Consider the following 22,043-nt stretch of genomic DNA (forward strand, 5'->3'; position numbering starts at 1 on the left):
ATGAACAGCTTCTGGATAATTTAATAAAACATGCTACATAACACACTGGCATAAATTGGAGGCACGTCCCTTAGAGGGATATTGACCCAGGCTTGATCTGATAAGTTGAATCCAAAATGTACAAAATCAAGTTTAGTAAGGGGCAGTGGTAGCTCAGAGGATTGGGGTTCAAGCCCCAGCATTACCAAGCTGCCACTGTTGGGCAAGGCCCTTAACCCTCTTTGCTCCAGGGACGCTGTATCGTGGCTGACCCTGTTCTCTGACCCCAACCTCCAAAGTTGGAGTATAAAAAGTAAGAATTTCACTGTAATGTATGTATGACAAAATAAAGGCTTCTATTTAAATTGTATTTTTTTATCACATACACAATCATGTACATTACGACACAGTGAAATGATTTTCCCATCTGTCCATGTATAAAATAAAGAGATAAAGTCAATATTCTAAAAAAAAAATATTCAAATTGAATTGAAAAATAAAATAAAAGAAGATATAATACAGAAAGAGAAGGGAAGGAATTGCAATCTGCTGTATAAGGTAAAATAGACAAAATATGGGGAAAAAATATGGCACGTGAATATAATAACTGATATGTTGATATGAATACAATGAGTTTGAATGAATGAAACTGAAATACAAATATAATACATTAGTTCTCTTAAATACTGAAGAGAAAAATCAGCTGGCATATTGTTTTAAAAAATTAAAAAAGTTCATGGTAATAGATGATTTATCACTGATGATATAAATGGGGCCTGAAATTCCTGAGCGTCAATTATAACTGAATTATTATACATTACATGTATGGCATTTGGCAGACACCCTTATACAGAGCAACTTAAAATTTTTGTTTTATTTTTATACAACTGAGCCCGGAGCCCTGCAATGGCACTTTGGTGGACTGTCCAATACTGTAACCACTAAGCTATCACATTTACCATTTGGTTCACTTCATGCACTTTATGTAACCAAAACCAATTCTTCAGCTTTGTTCACCTCAATAGAGTCAGATGTAATTCAGCTTTACTGTAATTCACTATAACAATTTCATACGGCCAAATATTTAAGTCACATGTCTCTTTAAATGATCTGGAGGATGATTTTTAGCAGCTTCTGAGTGGCCAACTGTTATACACGTAAATTAGGTGCGGACAAGTGGCTGTGTTTTAGAGCAAAGCCTTTTTTTGCCCTCGATTCCACAGAAAATCCAAGCAACTTACCCAAGACCTCAGAAAAAAAATTGTGAACCCCCAATTTATCTGTTGTGCAAAAGAGAAGCCTCTATACACAGAACAGGAAAAATAAAGCCAGACTGAATTGTGCAGACCTTTTAGAAGAGAGTCCTCTGATCAGTTTAAATAAAAATTTCAACAGTTTGGCCATAATGATCAGCGCTACTGTGTATATGGAGGAAAACGGGAGAGGTTGTAATAGATCTTGGGAACTGAACAAAAGTTAAGCTTTAGTAAATAACAATTATCAACCAGAAGGCAGGAAAAAGAACCAAGAGCTAACAAAACAATTCAGAATCGAGGACATTACAGGAAAAACACAGCAGGGATACAGACTTCTCAGTCTGTAGGGGAAAAGCAAGCAAGGACAGCACAAACACTGGAAATTAGCAAGATTAAAAGAAACTGACAAAAAAACCAACTGTGAAGCATGATGGTGGTAGCATCGTGTTGTAGGGGTGTTCTGCTGGACAAAGGACTTGTACACTTCAGAAAATGTCTGGCTTTAGAGAACTGACTTTATAGAAGGAATGTATAGTAACAGAAAATGTGTGAAGCTGTGAAAGACAGTAAAGAAAGTAAACTTTTGGCCTTCAATCAAGCTTCAATCAATCTTAAATATACAACCTAAATATTACTATAAAGCACTGTTATAAAACTTTGCAAGAGAGATGTTCTGATGTTTGTTTTATTTACTTGAATCTTGACAGATTATCTTATGTTGGCTAACCTAGTGGTTGGATGTGTGATATGTAAGAGACATGAGCACACATCTGACCTGACCAAACACCTCCTCATTGACGGTGAATGTGAGATCTAGCATGTTCTCAATGTCGTTGTCCTTCATCCACTGCAGGCTCTGATGAAACTCCTCATCCAGAAACTCCAAGTCACTCAAATCACACGGACTACAAAATAAAGGACAACTACATTTACATACATTCTGAGGATAAAGTGGATTTATGAGTTAAATTCCCTCTGGTAGAAGCAGAATCTCAACAAATTAAGTCTCAGAAAAGTTCTCAGTTTCCTGAATTAATCATTGTGAAGAACAATTAGCACCTGACTGGTCAAAAAGTGTTGATAAATTTTCCAAAAACAAAAAAAAATAATTAATTAATTAAAATAAAATATTAATTAAAATAAATATTAATATTAACGATAAATAATAACTAATAACTGAAACATTATGATCATTGATTTTTCAGCATTGAAGGAAGTCTCCAGCGTTTGTAACGTAATAAGCTCATTTTAAACGAAGTTTAGTATAATTAATGAAATCCCATTTTGTTGAGAAGTGTATTTCATACTTTTTCTTAAATCTCACTGAAAATACTCTTTTTCCCAGAGTACTGTGTGCTAAATAATTGGCTATCCTTAAAATAAGACTTTTGTCACTGCTACAGTGGTGACACAATAAAAAAAAAATAAAAAAAAAACAGAGAAATGGGCACAAAAGAAAGTCTGACAAGTAAGAAAACTCTCTTCCTTGAGCAATTACAACAACAACAAAGAGATTCTTCTGTAAACACCTGAAATCAAAACGCTTCAAGTACAAGAAAGAGAGTTACTTTAGAACCAGGAGGAAGACACCTCTAGCTAAATCACATTCACAAATTACAGCTGAAAGAGTATGATTTCAGTGAAGAAAGTATCTCAGTAGTCAGACTCACATACGCAGCAGGCCTTTATAGAACGGCCGAGTGAAGAAGGCATCCAGGAGGTACTGGTGAATCAGAGCGAGGCCCAAAATTCTCCCACTGAACCGGAACCTGAGTAGCAAGGGCATCTTTGGTACATTTTCTTGCTACATTACATATTCATTACACAGCATTATCCTTCCTACTGACTTCAACAACATTCTAATTGCTGTGGTGTTTCCTGCCGACTCACCACTCGTGGTGGTTGTCCACGAAGGCCGACATTGGGCTGATCTGCACAGTGTAGGTGTCATTGGCCGAGTATTCGAATAGTCCATAATATGGGTTAAAGAGCTCACGGGACACCAAGAAGAAGAACTCTCTGGACGGTCCACTGTAGTCCAACCTGATTGACAAAAAAAGACTCCATAATCTCTGAGAACCTTATCGTTGGCATTAGCTGTCTGTACAGGGGAAAATACTGCAGTCAGGTTATAAACTCAGAAGTGTGATGTGTGAGGATTACAGTATACTGTGAAATAGTCTTAAATATAGTATTACAGTATACCGTGATATCTTAAAAACTCTTAAAAAAAATCAGCCCTATTTTTTACAATTGTAAATAGTTTATTAAATAACTAAAAAACCCAATGAACTGTCACTGTATTATGTAAAGAAGAACACACTGGTATTATAGAAAATAATCCATGAAGAGGTGCGTTGATCTGAGTTATGGTCTGACCTATGATTTGTGGACAGCACTATAAAATAAAGTAAATTATTCAAAATCTTCTAACCACAGAGTGAAGAATTAAATATTGACCGTTTGAATGGTGAATGTACACAGGTCAGATGGGGTCGTATAAATCCTGATTCTGAGTTGTACTCTAAATATATTATCTTCTTTCTATCTTTTATTATTATAACCCAATAACCAGACACCTGAGTAATCTTTTCTGACTTTCTGTTATTAAGCCATTAAAAGACAATAAGACCTTTATTAGTTTCTTGCACTAGTATCTTGAATGACATCACAGATATTACAGTATACGCACATTGCTGTAAAATTATCTAACCAACCCAATCTGTGCAAACGTTTTTGTTTTTAAAAAAAAAACCTGACACTCTGCACGATATCCGAGATGAGTCAGATGTCAATAATCTACACCTGAACCTGCAGGAAAAGACTCGAGTAGTGTCCTCACCCCTCCTCCCCTACGAAGCTGACGTACAGTTTGCTTCTCTGCAGATCCTTACGTGAGTAGCACATGATCTGGTTAAAGGCATCTTCCAGTAGGTGATCTCTGCGGATGATCAGTCTGGGAATGGGACAATAAAAGCAGCAGGATATAATTAATGGCTAATGTTTCATTAAGAGGACCTACTGTATTCAATGGACTTTTCTGCATTATTTAATACTTATTAATACTCATTTATTACATGTGACATTTCCAGTACAATTGCATCCTCCTGTAATAATCAAACCCTAATAATAAATAGAATGGTTTTGCTGGTCCCATATTTCAAGATACGATAATGCAGTTAAAAATATACATATTGTAGATAAAATTCTTGTGTTATACTGGACACAGGGAATATATATATATATATATTTATATATATATATATATATATATATGTATATATAAACACAGATGAGCCATTACATTATGACCACCCCAGCCCTGGAGCAATAAGCACACCTGGGAAATGAACACTGCAGCAGGTGCAGTTCATAGAGCTGTATACTGTATATACAACCCAATGACCGGATTTCGGTCAGTAGAATGTTCGGTGTCAGAATGGGAAAAGCTGGTAATTTATCAGAGTCTGATGAAGGACAAATTGTGATGGCACAGCGCCTTAGATCTCAGAAACAGCGTGTCTTGTGAGATGTTCACGTGCCTCTGTAGTGAATATATGTCAAAATTGTTGCACCATTACCAACAGGATAATGCACCATGCCACAGTGCCAGAATCATCAAGGAGTAGTTTGAGGAACATGATGGGGAATTTCTGTTATTGTCTTGGCTTCCAAATTCACCTGACATGAACCCAATTGAACATTTGTGGTTGCACTATGGTACCAGATACACCAGGAGACCTATTGCCAGTTGAATCAATGCCTCGCTATGTGGTGAGGTTATAATGTAATTGCTCATCATTGTATATATATAAAAATCAGGAGAAAATCGAACTTACTTCACTTTTCCTGGGCCCTGCCCATAACCCTTTGTCTCCAGTTTGCGATAAAAGTTTCTGAGTTTAGCCTCAAAGTCTCGTTTATAAGGTGCAGGTGCGCGAGCATTTGCACGAGGAGTTCCTTCATGTGAGTGTGCGAGAGAAAGAGGAAATATCATGCCTTCAAAATGTCAAAGTCAACATACATTGCAAACAATACATGATGGTATACACTCACTGTCCACTTTATTAGGAATAGCTGTGATAAATATTTATATTGTAGTTATCTTGACATTCATTCATGTGGCAGCCAAATAATTCAGATACAGATTAAGAGCTTAAGTTTATTTTCATCAAAATGATATAATATCAAAATGAAGAAAAAGCCTGATCTCTTTGACATTGGTCGTGGCTTAGATATCGTGGCTTGGCAGCAGATGGGAGAACAGAAATCTTATCTGACAGGAGAGGAAGCTGATGTGCTCTTCTGCTGTTGTAGCTCATCCACCTTAAGGTTTGATGTGTGTTCTGATATGCTTTTCTGCTCACTATGGTGGTATAGAGTTATTATTAGACTAACTACAGACTTTGTGTCTTCTTATCAACAGTCTCTCTCTGATCACAAGATGTGTTTTGTTTTTTTGCCCCATTCTGTGTTTTTTTCTTCATTCTGTGCAGGAGATCAGCTTCTTAAATACTCAAACCAGCTCATCTGATATTAACAACCATGCCACAGTTCTAATGTTTGCGGTGAACATTAACTGAACCACTTGATTAGATGACTGCATAAAGAAGCAGGTGTACAAGTGTTCCTAAAAAATGGACAGTGAGTGTAAATTACACTAAAAATGAAAAACGTAAATAAAAGGGAAAAACGAAAAAACAAAAGAAACAAAGTAGAAAACCGTATATGTTTTATTTTAAAAATGAACACAGTAAATGATGAAGTAAAAGAACAGACTTAGCTTAGGACACTGAGGTAAAGGAAAGTGGACGTATGGAGTGAGAGCAAGTCATGTGACCTCTCACCAGGGGAGCTTTGTGGGGAGGCATGACAGTAACTGGGGTGCAGTAAGGCATGGGGAGGCACATATGACATCACTTCCTCTTCAAAAAGACTGCAAGGAGAAATGTAACATACAAACAAGTCATACGCGCTGCGGTCTAAAATACAAACATATGCACAATATCGAGTCTCTTCTTGGTTATGAGGACATGCAAACTCACACACCTGCAGTGTAAACCAAGATCACTCTCTCTGTTTCTGTCTCTGTCTCTCTCTCTCTCACAGACACACACACACGCACACACAAACACACTGACCTGAGCAGCATCACCAAATCTGCGTCACTCGAGAGCCGAGCCAATCCAGCCGCACCTTCATTCCGAATAAACTGAACTTTCTCTCTGCAAACACATACACAATCTTTTATAGCCAATCTGCATGGTGCTTTTTAATCTGTTCCTTTCACAGATATTTTACAAATATAACAGAAATAATTCCTTGTTGTTAGCATCACTGTTGAAATGAAGTGTGAGTGACAGAGGAACGTACTTGAGGGAATGGTTTCTCACAAGCTCCGGTTGCCTCTCCTGTAGGATCTCTAAGATGTTTGGTTGTCGAAGGAACGCCACAATTTTCTCATTGTAAGCTGCAGAAAAACAGAACCGTGATTGTGGAAGTCAATATAAGAAACGTTATTTAAGACCTGTCACTCATAGCATGTTGCTCAGAGATTAATAATGTCTTAGTGTCAGCAGAAGAAGATACATTTACAGCACAGTGAAATTAATTTCCTCGCATATCAAAGATTGTTAAGTTGAGGGCCAAAGCACACAGTCAGTCATGAGACTTTATGTCAGTAATGGGACTTGTTCTTCAAGGAGCCTACACTGACAGGTTGGCAGCGCTGGGGCTTGAATTCCACCTTGAACCCCTGATCACCAACTCAGAGCCTTAACTGTCTGAGCTACCAACTGCCCAGTACTTCTAAATCACAATCAATGTTAACCTACCTATAGCGTTTTGCCCACTTTGCTCTCTCTCTACTGTAAAATTTAATAACAGGAACCTTTAATTTGTTTTAGAATGGACTGACAGATCAACAGCCACAAGACCCAAACCAAGACCCATTGGTTTAACTGAAGTAAAACATTGTGATTATCTTTTGAGAATCTTTTTAATAACAGCTTATATTTACATTCCTAATAATAAGAATTATGTGCATTATTATATTATCTGAAATAGCCTTTTGAATAGTAACAGTGAATATTACAGGTCTTATAACTTAAATCAATTTGTTAATTATGGTGGATACCAGAGGTGGGAGTAAGTCACACATGTGCAAGTCACAAGTAAGTCTCAATGTCAAGTCAAAGTCAAGTCGAGCCTTTTTTTTAATATTTGTCAAGCAAGTCTCAAGTCTCAAATTTGCGACTTAAGTCTGACTCGAGTCAAGTCGAGTCCCCCATCTCTGAATCATTTAACTCAAGTCAAGTCTCAAGTCATGAATGTCGTCAAAGTCAAGTCTCAAATTTGCGACTTAAGTCTGACTCGAGTCAGGTCATATGACCCATCTCTGGTGGATACACCAATCATGTATCACTTCTCGTTTTTTCCATCTATAGTACCAGCAGGTATTAGTGAGTAAGACACCAGACAGCATTAATTAAGATTGAGTCATAATGGTCGAGTCTTTATGGTATTGAGGCCAAGATAAGATCAAGTTCAAATAAAAGCGAAAATGAGTCAAGATAAAGACTGAAATTCTTTCTGAGGCCAAGACTTACATTCACTAGTTGTTTTTTGTGTATTGTTCCAATTAGTCTATGTTTTTAGAACACAGCTCTGGGTGTAGACCAACACCTTATTTTGATACAAGACTAAGACAATTGTAACAAGTTAAGAACAAGAAAAATTGTCTGAGACAAATCCAATTGAATATTTACAGTTACATTTACAGCATTTGGCAGACGGCCTTATCCAGAGCAACGTACAAAAGTTCTCACAGCACCAACGTAACCCACAATGGATATACACTTTCAAATGCAACCATAATAAAAGAGTATTATTCAGCATGCCAAATTTTTCCCCAAGACAAGTGTATGTAGTTCTATGACTGATGTTCTGCACTCCCACTTACCCATAGGTACCAGGTCTTGATAATGGTTGCGACCGGACCCAGCAAACGTGCTTGAGGGTCGAGGTTGCATGGGTGGGCTCGGGGAGCGAGAGTCATCCGCCATCTGAAGTACAACGAACAAGTATGTACATTATCCATCAGAGAATAAGAAATATGTAAAAAAAAAAAACCTGGCAGTAAACTTAGAGGCAGTACCTGTACCTCGCCAGCACTGTGGCTCCTTTGGCGGCTCAGACGCTGTCGATGGGCCAAGAGGCCGCTGGAGCGTGAGCTCTGTAGGGGTAGCCGCGGGTCGATGAATGTTGTGGCACGGCAGTTGTGATCCACAAAGAAGAGCTAGTGTAAAAAAATAGCAAACACTTTATGCCTTTAAGTGATCGCCATTATTAACAACATGCCACCAAGGGTTATAACTCCACTGAGTAAGGAATAAAACATTCCAATGTGCAGTGATGTGATATTATCTTCACACAGTGAAGTGATAAGCACCTAGACAGCTTTACTCTACCTCTAAGAGCTCACTTTTATTCAAAGGTTAAAATGCAAGTTGATTTTTTCACAGAATTATGACAGTGTATAGTCAGGTCCATAACACAAATTTTGCCTCTGCACACGACCACAATTTAATGACGTAATCAAAATGTGATTAAACCTTTACTGCAGTCGCCTACAGTTGTTGCTTGTTTGTGGGTTTTTCAGCCTTCAGTTTTATCTTCAGTAATTGAAAAGTGAGCTCAGGTTGAGGTTGGGTTTCATTTCTTTGCCTGAAGAAGCTGTTTGGTTGCTTTCATGGTATGTTTTGTATCATTTATCCATCTATACTGCAAATCACTGTCCTATCTTTTTCACAGGATTTGACCAAATCTAAGCAGAAAGTATATCTCTACAATCTTCACCCTTTATCTTATTATCAACTTCCTCAATACACAGTTCCACTAGCAGCCATACACAACCATGCCATGCCAAGCAACACTGCCTCTACCATGTCTGACAGATGGTGTGACATGCTTTCCTTCTCCATACTCTACTCTCCCCTTCATTCAGCTTCAAGCTCATCTTAGTTTCATTTGTCTACAAAATCTTTTTCCAGAACTAAGCAGCTTTTTTTTTTTATTTTTTTTTTTTTACATGTTTTCTAGCAAACATCTATTCTAATCTTTCTGTTCTTGGGTGTGACCAGTGGTCTGCATCTTGAGGTAAGACTTCTCTGTCTTCATTCGTCCGTCTCTTGATCATAGACCATGGACCATGATACACCTACTTCCTTGAGAGTGTTACTGACTTAGTAAGACATTGTGTAGACATTCTCTTCACCAAGCAAAGAATTCAGATTCAGATTGTCCAGTTTAGCTGTTGGTCTTTCAGGCCTTTTGTGTTGCTGAGATCACCAGAGTTAAGAATATACCAAATCATTGATAGAGCATTGATTATTCACCATGAACAGTTACAGTACATTATGCAAATTCAACACTGAGAATCAACTCCAGATCTCATTTCTCCTTCACTGAACATTGTTAAACCACTTTAAAAATCTCGACAAGGATCTTTAAAAACCTAAAAAACTTTAATAACCTGTCAGAAAAAATATATAATACAATATACTACAGTTATCTATAATACAATGTACAGTACTACAGTTATTATTCCTACTAGTACAACCATTCTCTCTAAATCAGTTAGAATTCTCTTATAATACACATTATGCTAATTTACCCACATTTTCCTATCACATGATTTGCAGTTATGTTGAGCTTCAGCATAGTTTATGTTCATGCTGCTCATCTTTATTATCTATAGTCAGTGTGTACTGTATCATGACCTGTACACTGGCCGGTGATTATACTGTATTGTAAAGCCAAAGCACTCTTAGTTTTACATTTAGTCTACATTTATTTTACACAATTTGCACATATTTAGTCCAGTGTGATATTTAGTCCAGATAGATGTCTAGATGTCTCGTCACACCAAATGAGTGACCATTTGTTTTAATTTAATTTATAGAAATGTAAATTTGAGAGTTCTTAGGAAACCACTGAACCTCTAAGATGTTTGGATTATGGTTTATAATTTGATTAGATATGAGCTAATCCCACAAGTTGGTGAAGTGATTGCTTGTGTTGCTCTACCAATGCTATAAGACATCATAATGTAAATCCAAAACTATGCTTCCCATGTTAACATTTGCCACTTGCTTGAATTTGGTTTTGTTCTAGTCCTGTCTCTGCCTCTGTCCTGTCATTGGTTTGTTGTCTGTGTTCAGTTCTGATTAGTTTGTCCACTTCTGTCAAAATCAATGTCTCCACACTTGTCCTTCTTTTTAACACTTGGCTTAGGTTGTTTTCCTATTTTATGATTATGGATTATTGTTAAGTTTTTATGCCTTTGTTTTGACCCTTGCTAGGGACATAGATTATGGCTTATAAATGTCTGTTAGGAGTTTGATGATAGCTAACTGACTCCATTTCTGGTTAACACTGAATCAGTTTTCACACTGACATCTCAGAATGCAGCTGCAGAGAGATAACCATATGCAACCTATGTCGTTGCATGTGTGTTGACATAAATGTTAATAATGTGCATCACATCACTAATAAGTAAAATAAACATGCACACACACACACACACACACACACACACACACAAACACACACACATACACACACCTTGCCAGTGTGGTCGTGTTTCATCTCCCAGCCACGCGGCAGCTCAAGCTGCTTGTTGGAGAACAAGTTGAGGAAGGTGACCAGGTCTCGGTTGTGCTGGTAGCGTTCAAAGTGCTGCACATCCCGCCGAACTCTACTGATCATGTGCTTCAGACACGTGTTGCTTGTAAACATGCGATAGGCACTCTGAAAGACAAAGGAAAAGTGGTATTAGGGACATGGTAGCCTAGAGGTTAAGGTGTTAGACTATCAATTGAAAGGTCATGAGTTCAAATCCCAGATCCAACAAGTTGCCTCTACTAGGCCCATGAGCAAGGCCCTTAATCCCCAATTGCTTAGTTATATAAAAATGTAAGTCACTCTTGATAAGAGCGTCTGCCAAATGCCGTAAATGTAAAGTACAAGTTATAGATCCTGAGCTTTTAATAGACCTGCTAAGGAGACTTTTTAATGATTCTAAATGATCAATACCGAGTAGCAGGCAGTGCCTCTAGTATCCTGAGACAGGTTTAGAAATGTTTCGTAATAAATAAACAAATAAACAAACAAATAAATAAATAATGCTAGTTATGAATATAATTATTCAGGAAATCCTGGGAAATTTTGTAAATGATGTAAAATACTCTTTAAAATGTTCAAATATAAAGTATTAATTATTCAAAGATGAAATATTTGTTCATTCATTCAACCTTAGAAAAATGCTTTATCACGGTCCATCATGATAAAAACTGGGCGTTGACCCTGGAAACCAGAAAACCCTGATGAAGCCGACCGAGCCAGACACGGGGAGAACATTTTCTGAATCAAAGAATCCGACCCTGCTGCCCCAGGGGCCAAACACACACAAAAACAGAGAGGTACAGACTAGAGGACACCTGGAGCTTCTCACCGAACCGCCTACATCATGAGTAATAATAAAAAAAAAAATCATACTTTAACAACTTTGCTTTCTCTCTACATTCATTTAAAATGACAGTCCATCTGACAAATATGTAAATGAAATCTGACAGAATAAAAAAGACATGAACCGCCTCTGCCAGTGCCATCTGCGTTCCACTTAGCCCGCTGATTTGTTCTGAAAACTGCATTACTTTATCAGCACTTTGCCTTTTTATTAGAACAATATGTTCCCAGTATCTGAGTGTAAGGGTGTGTATGTGTGTATGTGTGTGTGTGTGTGTGTGTGTGGCACTCACAGGGTTGGAATGCAGCACAGTAAAGAAGTCAGGACTGGAGAGAAACTTGGCTCCAGGAGACTGAAGCAGCAGGGAGAGCCGGGAGTGAGAGCTGGTCTGAGCCAAAGATCCGTCTCTACGGTAGTCTGGCAAGAACACATACACGCAGACCAATTAGTTTCTGGTGCTGGCAGGACGTCTTGGGCTCAATTCACAATGCCAGGTCTTAAAAGTCTAGTGATGTATCTTTAGAACTTCAGAAAAAATCTCAGTAGAACATTTAAACACTGTGCTACCATCTAACATCCTGAGTGATTCTCCACACAAAACTTCATGTACAATATATAAATATAAAAAAAGGCTCACAAAACCGGACTGGTGTTTACGTCATCCATAACTCACCGGACACGGAATGAGAAAGCATTTCCATATCATCGGCAGGAGGAAAGTCTACACTTTGTTCCTCTGAACTCCTCTCACTGGTCATTGTTCTGCGGATGCTCTGGTACCTGATGGAAGTCCAGACGCAACCTTATGTTTAGAAATAATATTCCAAACGTTTAAAACATTTCAGCGTTGTGAAACTCTGGTTTTTAAAAACATCAATAAGACACTTTCAATAACAAGGTTATACTTAGGCATGATACAAAGTTGAAAAAAATGCTAAAATTCAATAAATCATTTTATTTATAAATGATAATAATAATGTTCATGATAAAGAATTCTTCTGCAACACAATGTTGTCTGTTAACATTACGCTTTGGTTGCTAAGCAACATAACTGGCATTTTTCTGGACTGTAGTGTGATGCTTTTTATTGATAAATACAAACACATTTAAATATATCTAATATTAATCTTGGATTTTGTATTCTATTAATCTTTATATTAATCTTTATAATAAGTTTTTGTTCTGTTTATGTTCTGCTGCTTTGAGACAATGTCAATTGTAAACAAATAAATTCAAATAAGTCAATTGGCATTGTATACAAATAAATTTGAATTGAATTGAATTATTTTCTTTTATCAGCTAAACTAGATTTTTAATCTAAGATATCCTTTTAAATATGTGATATTTAATTTTAAATCAGGTCCAAATTATTTTAGCGTTCACTTTTCTGGAGCCTCTGATTATTCAGACCACGTCAACTGATCAGTTCACTTAAAGTCGCATCCTACAAATCTGAGCAAAAAACATTTCTTTTATCTTTAGCAGATATGAGTAACGTGTTCAGTGGTGATGATGGAGTTGACCTGCGATTGAGCTGCTCCATCTGCTGGATGGAGCTGGAGCGGGTTAAGCCCTGAGGAGCAGGAGGGCCTGTGGGTCTCTGCCATGTAGTGGTCCGGTTCACATGATCCACGAAGAAGATACGGCCGTGACTGTCTATCCGAGCCTCCCAGTCTGTGGGATGTGGGTAGACAAGGTTACAAAGAGTATTTATACTGGTGTGTTAATGTATTTGTAGTAACAATATCAGTATTCACAAGTATATGGAAAAAAAAATATAATAATATTGCATACGTAATAATACTTTCTTGATAAATATAAATATATACAAAGACACAAATGTATTCAGTTGTAGCATACAGATACATACGCATGCAGACAAACATAAACACATACACACACTCACTGGGTGGAAGCGGCTCGTCCACACGCTGGTACCGGTGAATGTCTTGTCTTACAGAGGGAAGCGAATTAACTTGTTGATGCCCGTTTAGCTGAGCAGGACCTGGACAACAGTCACACTCATACACTCAAGTTTATAATAAAAAAAACTCAAAATGAATAAAAATGGACAAGAACATATTTAGAGTTCCTTAAGACAGGAGCTTAAGCCTAAAAAATAAGCCTCTCAACTTAATTATTTCATTTGTCAATACAGCCTGTTTCTGCTTTTGATTCTTTTTTCAAATGCATTTATTTATTTATTTATTTATTTATTTGATTTTCTTCATCATCTTGTGGACATCAAGATTGGTGTCACTGGTTTTCAGCCAAAACACATACGTGTATCTAACAGCACATCCGTTCATCTCTTTATATTAAAAGCCTATATTTTGAAAATAAAATAAAAATAAAAAATCTTCAAGTTTCCACTGTTGAAACAAAGAACTAATCCACCTGCCCTCCATTTTTTCTTTCATGTCTCTATGATTTCATAAAGAATGTCTGTGGCTGTGGAATAGTGCCCTAAAGTCAGACAAGCTTCTACATTTCAATGTTGTTGTTTTTTTAAATTTTGAACAAACTAATGATTTTACCTGGATCTGTGTTTGTATCTGTAGCAAAAGTCTCAGAGTCCACGGAGCCACCATCACCTGAATGCATTAGCTCCTCCCCCTCGTCCTCCTCCTGTGACACGCCAGCTGTTGCCTCCAGACTCCACCTCCGAGACATGGTGTCCTCCTCCACCTCGTCTTCATCCTCATTGGCCAGTAACTCTGGAGGCGGTGTGTGTAGTTCAAACTCATCAGTCGGAGGAGGTTCGCCTCCAGCATCAATGACCTCGTAGCTTGTGGGTGGGTCATCTGAGAGATCTCCTCCCCCTGGATCTATAGCCATCTCTGCCCCTTGTTCTGCTTCCTTGTACGTGCAAAGATGGAAACAGTTAAAAAACTATCAGGTCTACTGTATACAAGCAACGCGTACTTGATGGGTTTAATCAAACTTCTATATGGTTCTACTGGATAAACTGAAATGCTTTTTAACAATTTCACTGGAGGATTTAGACCAATAAAGGTTCCAAATAAAAGTGCACATGTACAGTAGGGTACAATATGGTCTAAAAGTCCACCAGAAAGACTTGTTCTTCAGATCCATTCTCAGTGTTGGACTCAGACTTTCTACCTCAAATATATTTGTAAGAAAATTCACCTGAACAGCAGACACAGGCATGGGGCCACAGTCAGATGCCATGGAGGAGATATCCACCTCTGTGGCCAACTCCTCACTGGGTCCCAGTGCTTCTTCTTCTTCTTGCTCTCCTTCATCTTGTCTCTCCAACAAACTTGCTGTCTCTACTTGTGGAGCCACAGAACTGGATGGAACCTCTGGCTTCAGAACCACCTCAGTCCCTAAACTCAAAGTGTCCACCTCTGACTCTAGCCCAACTTCTTCTGGTGGCCCCCTCAGTTCCTCAAGATCTTCTGGTTTGTGGAACATTACAGGACATCTGGTGAGGCCGTTCAGGGCGGGCGGTATGGGATCAATACCAACAGACCTCTCCTCATCCTCGTCAGAGTCGATGTGAAGCATGTCACTGAGGCGGGAGTGGGTAGGAAAGCTGGAGCTCAGTTTTGGAGATGCTGCACCCATTGGACGCTCACCTGGTCCTTTGGGCGCCTCGATTGCATCAAGCTGCTCACTTGATGTTCGATGAAGTATGCTGAGGGATGGTAGAGCTTCTTCATCCAGAGCACCAGAGCTAATCTCGGCATCAGGTGATAGAGCACCACCTTCTTCACCATTTCGACGGAAACTATGGGAGCGGGCAGGGTACAGAACGCCGGAAGAGAGAGGAAGAGGATGAGGCAAATCTTCATCATCTGAAGGGGTACCCGGGGGTCCATTAAGGGCTACTGCCCCAAGGATTGACTCAGGGGTGACATCTAGGATGAATATATATGTATAACTTCCTCAGTCACACTATCCATTACTATGCAAGCAGGTATTTTTAACAAAACGTGGAAAGAGAAACATGAAGCTACATGGCAGAATCTAATATGGTACACGCTTTACTGAGATCATAGCTGCATGTGTATGTATGTGTATGTGTGTATGCGTACGCATGTGCCATCTCACCGTCCTGATTAGTGGAAGTTATATCCACTTTAAACTGCATCTGACCGCTTACATTATCAGTAGGCAAGCGCCGGCAGAGGGAGAAGCTCAGGGATTGGTTCCTGTGAGAAATACAGATGCAGATTCAAACTATTTTTATGACTCTCTCCTGCTTAAACATGCTGTATCATGTTGTGGATAAAAATGAGAATAATTAGCAGGGGAAAAGCTGCACTGACCCTGATGCGTGTCTTTCCAGCAGCCTCTGAACAGGAATGTTTAGCTGACCCAGGAAGCGTTTAATGATTGGCCGACTTTTAGCAAACTTGTCCTTAACTTCGATTACTAGGACATCAGTTATCAGGGCCACAAATGTGTGTCTCTATGTGGAACATAGGAGAAAATGAATATTGTCAATAGAGGCGGCTTTTTTTCTACAGACTTTTTTGTATCCGTGGTAGTGCCACTACAAAATCTTCGTTTATTTCATTAAAAATTTATATTTAAAATAATTAGTTGATAATTTTGGAAATATTTGTTTAATCTAGCTTTAATCTATCTCTTGCTTAATGCAGATGAAATCGATCCCAGTGTATTTTATTTTTTTAAATACTGCCCAGAGAATAAGGTGAAATACAATGGCATCTTTCTCAACAAATTCAAAACAAACCAAACTATCAGAACCTGTTGATTGTACTGTGAAAATTCTTTTTGTTTTAATGCTATTTTCCCCTGTTGTAGCCTTGGGGATCATCTATATTGTCTTAAGCGTGTCTTTTGCACACACACACACGTGTTATAGTCACATCTCTTTGACTATATTGTTGCTGTTCATCTCCTGATTCTTCATTCATCTTACTTATTGATAACTGGTCACAAATTTAGTAAACATTATACTGTACTATAATATTTATTTTTTATTATATAATTATTATCAGGAACGCTGACAATGAGGCAAAAACGCAGTCTGGATAGAACAGTAATCCATCACAGTGCAGTTTCTAACATAATAATTGAGTTCATATTTGATTTGTGTAGTACTTTTAACAATCAATGCAAGGACACAAATCAGCTTTACAGAGATCAGTGTATACTGTATATTTAGATTTGTAATGAGTCCTAAAATTGTCCTGTGGGTGTGTGAATGAGTGTATGTGTGTGTGCATGTCTGTGTGTGTATTCATGTGTGTCTGTGTGTGTTTCTGTGTTTCTGTGTGTGAGTGCATGTGTGTATGTGCGTGAGTGTGTGTATGTGTGTCTGTGTGGTGTGTACTGTATGTCTGTTTGTGGGTTTGAGTGTCTATATGGTGTGTTTGGGGTGTGTGAGTGTGTATGAGTGTGTGTCTATATGGTGTGTTTGGGTTGTGTGAGTGTGTGTGTCTGTATGGTGTGTTTGGGGTGTGTGTGTGAGTGTGTATGTGTGTATGAGTGTGCGTATGGTGTGTTTGGGGTGTGTGTGTGAGTCTTTTTATGGTGTGTTTGGGGTGTGTGTATGTGTGTGTGAGTGTGTGTATGAGTGTGTGTATGTATGGTGTGTTTGCTGTGTGTGTGTTTGTATGGTGCGTTTGGGGTGTGTGTGTGTATGTGTGTGAGTGTGTGTATGGAGTGTTTGGGGTGTTTGGGGGTGTGAGTGTTTGTATGGTGTGTTTGGGGTGTGTGTGAGTGTATGTATGCTGTATTTGGGGTGTGTGAGTATGTGTGAGGGTCTGTATGGAGTGTTCAGGGTGTGTGTATGTGTGTGAGTGTCTGTATGGTGTGTTTGGGGTGTGTGTGTATATGTGTGTGTGTGAGTGTCTTTATGGTGTGTTTGGGGTGTGTGTGTATGTGTGTGAGTGTGTGTCTTAGTGTTTGTATGGAGTGTTTGGGGTATGTGAGTGTGTGTGGGTCTGTACGGTGTGTTTGGGGTGTGTGTGTGTGTGTGTGTGTGTGTGTGTGTGTGTGAGTGTTTGTATGGTGCGTTTGGTGTGTGTGTGTGTATATGTACTGTATGTATGTATGACCCACCTCTCCATGCCACACAGGGTTTGTAGTGTTGGTTGTAATTCCAGATCGTCTCTCTTGGCCGTGATGGGAGAAGGTGGGGAAGCCGCTCCTCTTGCCTGGGTGAATACTCATCTTTAGATAAGGGTCAGGATTAAAAAACATGCCTTTCTTCAATCCCACAGCTCGGATATCTACAAAGAGTCAGATCACAACACAATCAAAATGACAGATGCTTACAACATGAATAGTTTCTTCTGCATTGCCTTATTGTCCATTGTCCTGAATTCACATATTTTCTCTGTAAAAATTATATTTTTAAACCTGACACTAAATAATTTATAAAAGTCCTTGTGACCTGTGGATTATTAGACACCATTATTTGATCTGAGTGATATTATATCTTAATATTTTGTCATGTCAAAAGAGACATTTTATTTAAGCTTACTTATCTATCTTTTCATAAATATAATGTTTTTGATATATTTATGACGATATAAAGAGCTCTAGACCTTTGGACTCTGGCGCAGATCCACTGACCTGACAAGGTGAAGCTGAGCAGTTTTCGGCTCGTGTCTGAAGTCAGCTGTCCTTCTCCTTGGCTGTCAGCCTAAACAACACACTGAGATCAATATCTGAATCTGCCTCATGCTGTCTTCTTTTTCTTCTTCTTCTCTCACTCTTTCATTTCTTTTCATTTTTACACACCTGCACACTCTGACTATTACACATGTTCAATTCAAGTATTAATACTGTTTATCTCACTGTAGGTCAAAGTAAACAAACCTGAGAATCTGGGTACTGTGAAGATGAAAAGTAATTAGCTGATTATATAATGATATAAAGTTAATAAAGATATACAGGCAATCTATCCTTCAAAAGGTTCTGTATTGCTATCAATTTCTTGGTCCTTTTCTTGAGATAAATATCTAAATATAAATGTATGTATGTGTGTGTATATATATATATATATATATATATATATATATATATATATATATATATATATATATATATATATATATATACACACACACACACACACACACATACATACATTTATATACATATATATATATATATATATATATATATATATATATATATATATATATATATATATATATATATATATATACATAAAAAATACATAATACATAAAAAAGATACATATACATAAAAAGACAGACTGAAAATCGAGGATTCTTGACTGTGATGCAAGGCGTTGTTGCTCTCAAAGCTCCAGTCAAACCATGATAGTATTTGAAGCAGATTCTGGTCTCAGCTACAAGAGAATAAACATAGCTCAGATTTCTTAAATGTCCTTAATGAAAGAAAAATAAAACTGCAGCCATACTGACCATCCAGGAAGTACGGACCAGCCTCCAGCCTCCAGACTATTTGGCCACACTGTGTGCCGTTCACACCACGGTTCTTACAGTCCCACATGTTTGAGGGACAGGTCTCATCTATCAGAAGAAAACACAAGTAGTGGTGTTTATGCTGACTTGTTGCAAGACTCTTACAATTTGCACTAATACAATTAATTACCGACATTATTTTCTGAACTCCTAGAGAATTACTAAAAAGACTGTCAGGGGTATAGTTTAGAAGTTTAGATGTCAGAGCTTAACGTCCAGACATGTATTGGGAATATCCATGTCAATATATCAATTCGGAAATATTTGTTTAATCTACTTTAAGCAATGAAGATGAAATCGATCCCAGTGAGATATTTTCAACAATATTTTCTGTGATAGATTGTGCTCAGGTTACTAGCATGTTCACTGAATCAGATTTTCATAGCTCTTTCGTAGGTCAGGATTTTAAAGTGAAAAATATATGTATTAATTAATTTATTAATTATTTTATTTTATTTTATTTTAATTATTTTTAAATACTGCCCAGAGAATAAGGTGAAATACAATGGCATGTTTCTCAACAAATTCACAACAATCCAACTTATCAGAACCTGTTGACTGGACAGTGAAAAGTGCTGAAAAGCCTCATGCGCCTTATTACTTTTATTATGATTATTATAGTGATGTTATTTTCAAGTAAAAATGTTCTCTCCCTTATAAAAAAAACATTTTTTGTTGGGTTTGTCATGTTAGGCTAATATAATATGAGTTAGCTTGATCTAGCACAAGGACTGAACTTTTGTAATTGTAATTTAAGTGTAAATAAAGTATTTCTGATTATTTCTAGTTATTTTGCCCTGAATACAAGGTGATGGTGATATAATGTATGATTTAATGATCTGAGATCAATTCCAAGTCTTTTTTGTACTCACATATACACATGTCTGTTTTATTGGGTTTATACACATGGGTTTTGCGAACACACACGATTATAAAAGTCGAATGTTAACTTGCATTTAGATTATAGAGTGGCCAGGTTTTCTTTGTGCACACAATAAACTCTAAATCTCTTTGACTATATTCTTGCTGTTCATCTCCTGATTCTTCATTCATCTTAATTATGGGGAAGCTAATATTTTTGACAATACAGATTTTTTAAAAAATGCTCTCAGAACTAATTATGAGGCAGGTGCTTCATAATGTGTCCACATGATGACACATTTAAGACTATTACAGCTTTAATAGATAAAAAAAGCTAGTTTTACAACTAAATTTAGACTATATAAAATAAGCAAATAGGTATCTACAACAACAATACAGTACAGTATTCAAAAGTAATAGAAATTTCAAGTAATACCCTAATATGCTGTAATAAAAAAGATGCACCTTATGCTCCTTGTCACACTCAGACATGCTTATGTATGCTTATATAAGTCATGCTTAAAGCTGAAGTAAAAGGCAGCTGAGTTGCGGAAATGTAGAACACCCCAGGGATGAGCCCCTTGTGAAGGTAATGAAGTACTGAGACCTATGGTCAATAACCCAAGGCAAGGTGCCCAGATGGATTGTTTAGCCCTCTCTCTCTCTCTTTCTCTCTCTCTCTCTCTCTCGTTTTACTATAGTACATAAAGGCAGGAATAGAAAAATATCTATCTAAGTGTTCAGTATGTGTTACGTTTATTATCTGAAACCATGCATTTCAGACATAAGGAATGAGTCCTTCAGTCTACTGTGAGAAAACGTTTGTTAAACAGCATCAGGAGAACTGCAGCTTTGCCAGCTCAGGGACATTCAGGCTTCCCATGAGTGTGATTGAAAGGCTTGAGTTTCAGCACTGAGGCTCCAGGACTTCAGACATGATCCATACCTAGTCAAAGGGTACTTCTTTAAAGGTCAAGTCATGTGACCGAAATAATATTTTGAATATCTTGATATCTATAGTTTTAGATGTCTGTGCAGAAGACCTGAAATCACTCATCGTTATCAATAGGTTGCCTATTCTTTTTTTAAACCCAAATTTGTTTTATTCTGTCAGTTCTGCCCTGAATCTTGATCTCACACTGGTAGAAATAAGATTCTGCTATGTTCTGAATTGGAGGAGCAAGAAAAATTCATCAACTTGTACCTATGTGATAGAGTCCGATCCAGTCAGTAGCGTCGACCTCCTCTTTAATGTCCCAGGAGATGACCAGGTTCTGTCCACGGCCGAGGGTGAACTCCAGCGTAGAGGCTGTGAGGGAAGAGCGACCCTGTGAACTGACCAGGTCTGTGTCACTGTTAGCGCGAGTGAGTCCTGCTGTGCCAGCTGCTGCCACGTCAGTGCCGCCGCGTTCAGCTAAGCTCCTCAGGTTTTCAGGGCTCAGAGTGTGTCGGAGATGAGGGCTTCGTCGTCGCGCACCTTGCTGCTGCTCCCTCGCCACCAGGTGTTCCCGCCCCTGGGGCGCCATGCTGGGCGCCTGGTGGGAGCGGGGCCTGGATGGCAGGACCGCTGTGGCAAGCGAGGGCCGAATGGTTGCTGCTTGAAAGGGAACAGGGCCAGGAAAATGGATAGTATTTTCAAAGAAGATTGGACTGTAATGGTTATATGTCCGCTCCTCTTGGGCCTTTGAGCAAGGCTCTTATCCCTCACTGCTTGTTTTGGGGCAGATGTCAGAAAGAGAACATTTCTGTTAAGAAGGTTTTGTGGAAATGTGAGTTATTATAGATGCCGTTGATCAGTATGGATCCCGGGGTAGAGACAAGGCACAGATTAGGACTGGTAAACTTGGATCAGGGTGGACGTTGCTTAAGCAGCCATGCAACTTATAGCAAGTAGACACAACCTGAAAGAGGACTGATACAGAGAGAGAGAGAGAGAGAGAGAGAGAGAGAGAGAGAGAGAGA

General features: G+C 38.2%; 1 protein-coding gene across 2 annotated transcripts in view; it reads right to left on the reverse strand.

The window, feature by feature from the left end:
* hecw2a (HECT, C2 and WW domain containing E3 ubiquitin protein ligase 2a) overlaps positions 1–22,043 on the reverse strand; it is a 35,318-nt gene that overhangs the window by 5,321 nt on the left and 7,954 nt on the right. Inside the window, exons 2-25 of one of the 2 annotated variants that reach the window (XM_060875795.1) lie at positions 21,286–21,993; positions 19,161–19,268; positions 18,990–19,084; positions 18,340–18,409; positions 17,824–17,993; positions 16,059–16,201; positions 15,841–15,941; positions 14,914–15,647; positions 14,301–14,622; positions 13,670–13,768; positions 13,287–13,437; positions 12,437–12,543; positions 12,056–12,180; positions 10,860–11,045; positions 8,398–8,532; positions 8,197–8,299; positions 6,609–6,705; positions 6,377–6,460; positions 6,083–6,171; positions 5,075–5,195; positions 4,078–4,191; positions 3,126–3,278; positions 2,906–3,004; positions 2,011–2,140 (exon numbers count right to left, since the gene is read on the reverse strand). In XM_060875795.1, the coding sequence (XP_060731778.1) occupies positions 2,011–2,140; positions 2,906–3,004; positions 3,126–3,278; positions 4,078–4,191; positions 5,075–5,195; positions 6,083–6,171; positions 6,377–6,460; positions 6,609–6,705; positions 8,197–8,299; positions 8,398–8,532; positions 10,860–11,045; positions 12,056–12,180; positions 12,437–12,543; positions 13,287–13,437; positions 13,670–13,768; positions 14,301–14,622; positions 14,914–15,647; positions 15,841–15,941; positions 16,059–16,201; positions 17,824–17,993; positions 18,340–18,409; positions 18,990–19,084; positions 19,161–19,268; positions 21,286–21,607 (3,858 nt within the window). In that variant the 5' untranslated portion in view covers positions 21,608–21,993. Of the gene's footprint in view, positions 1–2,010; positions 2,141–2,905; positions 3,005–3,125; positions 3,279–4,077; positions 4,192–5,074; positions 5,196–6,082; positions 6,172–6,376; positions 6,461–6,608; positions 6,706–8,196; positions 8,300–8,391; positions 8,533–10,859; positions 11,046–12,055; positions 12,181–12,436; positions 12,544–13,286; positions 13,438–13,669; positions 13,769–14,300; positions 14,623–14,913; positions 15,648–15,840; positions 15,942–16,058; positions 16,202–17,823; positions 17,994–18,339; positions 18,410–18,989; positions 19,085–19,160; positions 19,269–21,285; positions 21,994–22,043 lie in introns of both variants that reach the window. The other variant, XM_060875793.1, reaches the window with a different exon arrangement.

The sequence above is a fragment of the Tachysurus vachellii genome, chromosome 8, assembly GCF_030014155.1.
Source record: "Tachysurus vachellii isolate PV-2020 chromosome 8, HZAU_Pvac_v1, whole genome shotgun sequence".
NCBI classification, from domain to species: Eukaryota; Metazoa; Chordata; class Actinopteri; order Siluriformes; family Bagridae; genus Tachysurus; species Tachysurus vachellii.